A 6,099-nucleotide genomic window follows, 5' to 3' on the forward strand; every position below is an offset into this window, starting at 1 on the left:
GTCACGTTTGCACGTGTGTCTCAAAGAATTATGGGAAGTCCGTCAGAGATATGGACAATTAACCAGAAAATAAAATCTGCTTCTTAAGCAGATCTATTTAAAACAGTAAGTTAATCACGTGGGCGTATGAAATTTGCAGGAAACCTCAATAATAGCCATTTCAGCTTAGAGACTCAATGTATCGCGTACTTAATCATACAAGGGAATATAAGTAGAACTGTAGCCAATATACTTGGAAATTAAATGAATGGTATAACGGTTGGACTCATCTCACATTGGGCTGAACGTGATGGGCTTTCAGTAAAGGAGCGTGGTCATTATAGAAAATCTGAAAATTTTGAATAAAAAATATTTTATATTAAAAAATATGTAGAGACTATTTACTTCAAAAAGATTTTTTTTTTCATATGTATCTCGCTGATAACTGATCAACTAGCATACAGAATCTGGTTGAATATTTGAAATCACTTTGTAAAGCATTGAATTATAATTATACCAGTTTGAAATATAGATTTTTATCAATTATTTTTTTCTTTGATATAATTCTTTTAGTTTTTCTTTTTCTTTTAATCAAACCAAGAAATATGGAATGAAAATCATGAAAATCTAGCTCTTTTAAAAAAAACATTTCTGTATTTCAATTTTAATGATATTCTATATATGTAACAGTCTCTGTCTGTTGTATAATTTCTTTCTGGAACAAAACAATATTTTGTACGCACACTACGTACTGGAGTACTTTGGCGACAGGATCATAATTGAATTCATCTCCTTAACAACTACATAGTGTGGAGGCTGCAGCAAATTGTTGACCAAATTCAGAAATATATACGGGCATTATTACAAATAGCATTGTATAGCATAAATAGTCTCTATGAATCAATTGCAAGTTGAAATGTTCTCTCTAAATATAGCTTTACTTTTACATTGATGGTTTTGGCCATTTTTCTACTATATTGATCTACTATATTGATCTCCTAGAGAAAAGGGGTTCTATAAAATGGTATTGAAAATATGAAAATTTAAAGCTAAAATGTATGGTGTTTTTTTACACAATAATAATATCTTAAAGTTTAAGGCTACATTTGATGTGTATTTTGTTGATCACCTAGCCTCTTTAAATAGATAAATACATATAAATCTGAACGTTTTTTTAAAGGATTGATTGTAACGTTACTTGCCGATAGATAATTTGATAGAGATGATTTGACCCTTGACCTTTGACTTGCATTAATGACTTTGAACCAGTTTTTCACCTTGACCTCCATACTTTATCAAATACCAGTAACCCATGCTTTTTCTGGGGGTTTTATGGTATCTTGTATGTGCGTGGTGAAAAATGTCGAATGATGTCAATGTCTCCTGATGATGATCTCGCGGGGACATTCAAACAAGATAAAATATTTTGAAAAAAATAGATTTTTAAAAAATGGTATTTTATAGATTAAGACCTGGGAACACTCGAAAACTCGATTTAGACTTAGATTTAGTCTGAGTTTGAAAGGTGAAGTGGATTCCATTGCATGAACTTTTGATATGCTATTAACTTAAAAAAAAAATAAAGAAAAGAAAGAAAGCAGGAAAATCCCAGGCTTTGAAGTCGGGACATCTAATCATCTGTGGCTTCTCTAAAATAAGAGAGTTTTACGGTCGCGTTCGTTGTGCTCGCAATAAAGAAGAAATCTTCTTCCGCTCTTTGGGGGAAAAGTACACATGCACTTAAAACACCAAATTTACTTTTGTTTACTTGACCGACAAAGCCACAGATGCCGAGTCAAGTCCAATCATGTGAATTGCTTTAATTCTGAGGGTACATCGATCTGACAATGATACGGGGCCATCGCTTTCTTGATATATTCATTGCAGAAGAAAATTCATCGTGAACCAATATGGCGGCAGAAAACATTGACTGAAGTCCATTTTGTAACAGTATTAGGAATGATATTATATATTATAAATTGAGACGTTTGTAGTCGATTATTTCTCTCGTAATAAATGTGGTTGTTTGGTTTGTTGTTTTGTTTTGTTTTTTTTTTTTGGGGGGGGGGGGGGGTGGGGGGGTTAACCTTATGGATTCGACTTTATTCAATTTATTATTTTTTATGCAGCGCATTAAGGCTCAAGAAAAGAAACAGGATTGTGAATTATTAAAATTGGGAACTAAATAAAATTAGATTTTACATGTAAATTGTTATTTTTTCAGTCTCGATGTATACGTGTAGGCGTAGGATAATGATATACAGTGTTCATTTCTAACTGAAAATACAAATGCAGTAAATGCTAAAAATATATACAAATCTCTCTCTCTCTCTCTCTCTCTCTCTCTCTCTCTCTCTCTCTCTCTCTCTCTCTCTCTGGTTGCGAAACGATCCCGGAACAAGTAAATGTAAATCCCATAACTTTTATCAAGACATCAGGAAACTGAATGCTCCTCGACCATTGGTAGATGCGATAATCATGAGCCGCTGTATTTTTGTCTCTTAAAAAAAGTCATGGCATTTTAATCCATCATGCTAGCAACTCTATATGCTATATTGATGCCACAGTATAATTAAAAACAACACGAGCTAATGACACAGTAAATATCAAAGTATATTAAGTTGGATACCGTTACATATTAATATAAATACATGGTAAATGGATGAAATCATTATGTAAGGATTTTTTTATGGTTATTTGCAGTTTCTTCTGTTATTTTAGATTTCGGGGCATTATAAAAGAATACTTTGAGTCAGATATGTTTGTTGAATGAAAAGGTGTTCATCAATAAGACACCCTTATTATCAAATAAAAGCAAATAATCTGATATGATTCCTTGCATTGTACATATATTCATTGATTTTAATATGATTATTGACGTTAAATTTCGGGTATTATGACTGTAATTTATGTGAAATAGGATGCGTCACAAGAGATTCAACGTCATAATGTTTATGACGTCACAATATCTTTCGAAATTACATACATTCTGCAAGTAGGTATTTCCGTAACAACAAAAATGGGTATATTTCAAAGTTGTTTGCGAAAGAATAACAAAGTCAGCGTTGCCCCGTGTATGGACGAGGAGGACGCGGCCTACGAACAGATACAGAAAGTCAACATGGAACAGGCATATGAGGAAACTCGGATGAAAACCATCGCAGACATGTTCTGTGTTACATCTGCCAAAGACTGTAGAGATGATGATGGCGGTCATCATGGCGTTATTAATTCCAGTGAGGAGAAGGCAGATCCTCAGAATAGCTTTAAATCCAGTGTTCCAAAGCTACCCCGGATTGACGAACATATTTGGCGAATCAGGATTTTGGACGACGATGCTGTATATCAAAAATGGAAAGGTATGTATGCAGTAAATGCTCTACCACACAATTGATGTTAACTATTTTTCTTGAAACGTATTGAGTATACATGATACTGTATTTCCATAAAACATTTGATTTTTTTCTTTTACAGAAAGGGTTCACAACAATCTCAAAGAGAAGGGTCTGTGGAAAGAAGATAAATTGTCTCCCTTAAGACAGAGACAACGGGAAAGAAGACTGACCATGGAGGCAAAGTGAAGAGAGGGGCCCGGAAATAAAGGCTCATAACGGAAGAAAATTGATTGTAAAACAAGAAATGCATACAATTGTCGAACTGATTGAAGTCATTTTCATTAGCTGAAATATGTGATAATCAATGCACATTTTGTATGTAAAAATGAGGGTTTATTACCAAAATTCTCAATTAAGTTTTTGTTTTAACGTAGTTCTTTCTTACCATTACATGTAACAGTTTGTTGATTGCAAAAATGAAGGTCGTGTATTTTTGTATAAATAATTTTTTAAACATTTTTATAAAATTAAGTTTAACACTTCAAAATGTGCAATTCATTCCCGTGATCCTCCTGAAAGAAGTCTTTATCAAATAAATATTTGTGTGATATCTTTGACGTTTGTTTATATGATTTTCGTTTACCATTCAGTGAAATACATGTACATGTATACAGATCTGTCGATGCAACGTGGGCTTTGTGATCTTTTATAGGACAATTAAGTACTAACAATCAGAATATAAAATGACAAGGAATGTTATGCAAAGGCGATATTTTCATCATCAACGTTTGTACTTGGATGATCAACAGGTGTGGCTTGCCGTTGGATGGACAAATAATTATAAAAGGGCAAAAATATCTTAATTCAACTTCATTTTCAAGGCTGAGAGAGCGTAGGAGGTTTAACAAAAGCAAAAATAAATGTTGGCCTAAATATTTCAAAAACATATTTTTACTTCAAAAGACTTTTTAGAAGCTTATGTAACTTTAGACCTTGAAAACGACAATGGAATTCTTTAGATAAACCTATTTGAAGTCAGACATTAAAATCTCATCTTCGGAAATTTTGTGAATGTTCGCTAGCGTATTTTATGTGAGAAAATAATTTTCAGTTCTTGGGGTAAATAAAGATTCCAAAATATGACTTTTTTAACAGTTAATTTTTAAAAAATCATTGAACAAAACATACAGCTAGTCAACTTCAAACGAGATTGTAGCATTTTCTTGTTTAATTATCTCATTATGGTGTATAATTAAGGAGTGATGAAGATGTATCGTTCGGGATATTTAAGGTTTGTTTGTCAGAAAATGATAGAGTTGAAAATAATAATCTTATTATTTCAGTCAATTTTTATCTGCTGCAAAAGAAACCAAAGCCGTCTTAATTTCACGGGCAATATGTCATTTTCTTCAAATAAGACAATCAAACAAGCATAATTATACTTGCAAATAATAAGGGCTGTTTTCTCGTAATACCTTTTCCTCAGGGATAAAATTATCACAAAAGAGAAAGATTTTTTTTTTTACAAAATTGTCATGGAATAAAACGGTCGCCAAATATTCTATACTTTCATGAAACTGATAAAGGAATTCCATTCAAGATTTCATTGAGAACCAACAAGGCACTGCCCAATTTTTTACGAGGCACGTGGGAACAAACTGGGTTAAAACTCAGATTCAAGAAAATAAGTAGTGAAGACAGGGTATATCAACTGTGAAGGGGGAGGAGGTGGGTGGGGTAAGGGGTGTTATATTTGGCAATACAAAATGATGCATCATTTGCTTACCCTTTTATAGAAAATCTTATATAGTAATCTAACCGGTGTGTGTGTGTGTGTGCCTGTGGGGTGGGGTTTGTGGGTTGCCTAATGCATTGCTATAGTATTGTCTTTTACTAATTAACAATTTTCAATTGTCAATGAGTCCATGACTAATTAGGGGAAATGAAATTCCTTTACTTAGAGGTAAATAACAAGATGTAAAAAATAAGACAGTCTCGCAAAATTAAAAGCGTCGGAATATTTATAAACGCAACTGTAAATTGTTCATAGCTTGATCCAACTTTATACATGTACATACATATACAATTAAATTTGTATGTACCTGATCAAAATCGAGTGTCCTGCAGACAAAAGCAATAAATACATTTAAAATGAATCATCTTCTAGGTCTAACAAGGTGTGAGATATGGATCAATATACATATTTATACTGCTAAAGTTTTACGACTCAACGAGGAAATAAGCATTTGAATTGGCCTTGAAAATTTAAAATTTTCCTTCATTTTTTTTTTTACATATATTAAATAATTCAACAAAAAGACAAGTATGAAAAACTTTACGCTTAAAAGTTGTTTTATTGTAGTTTAATTTGGGAAACTGCTTTAGAGAAGGGATTTTTCTTTAAAGATTTTGTTCTCTTTATTTCTTCGGGGCATAGAAGCAACGACTCCGAACTTTTGGAATAAGACAGCAACAAAGGAGTTCGGAACGGGTCAAGGCCGGTATCAATGGGGGTCAACACACTTCCAGTCAAGGTCAAACACTTCACGTCCGGTCTGCCCATCAAAGACACTGCGATTCTGTCTTCTCCCACCAAAGTTACGTAAGTCGGGATATAATCGATAGTAAGTTCCCAACTAACTGAACCATCTTGCTTCATGGCAACTATTTTCCTTTGATCTTTCAAGATCAAAAAGATGGTTTCCCCTTCTGAAGAGCAGCAAAAATGGTCATATGGCGTCACTGTTTGATGTAATACTTTCAAATTATCTCCATTCATATCTAT

The 6,099-nt window shown here is 33.0% G+C and overlaps 1 protein-coding gene across 1 annotated transcript; it reads left to right on the forward strand.

Annotated features, from left to right (window-relative positions):
• The first annotated feature begins 2,971 nt into the window (after window positions 1–2,971).
• On the forward strand, window positions 2,972–3,890 carry LOC128186570 (uncharacterized). Its single transcript, XM_052856391.1, has 2 exons — window positions 2,972–3,338; window positions 3,454–3,890. The coding sequence occupies exons 1-2, from the start codon at window positions 2,999–3,001 to the stop codon at window positions 3,558–3,560; spliced, it is 447 nt and encodes a 148-aa protein (XP_052712351.1). The 5' UTR covers window positions 2,972–2,998; the 3' UTR covers window positions 3,561–3,890.
• The last annotated feature ends 2,209 nt before the right edge of the window (window positions 3,891–6,099 follow it).

The sequence above is a fragment of the Crassostrea angulata genome, chromosome 6, assembly GCF_025612915.1.
Source record: "Crassostrea angulata isolate pt1a10 chromosome 6, ASM2561291v2, whole genome shotgun sequence".
Classification (NCBI taxonomy): Eukaryota; Metazoa; Mollusca; class Bivalvia; order Ostreida; family Ostreidae; genus Magallana; species Magallana angulata.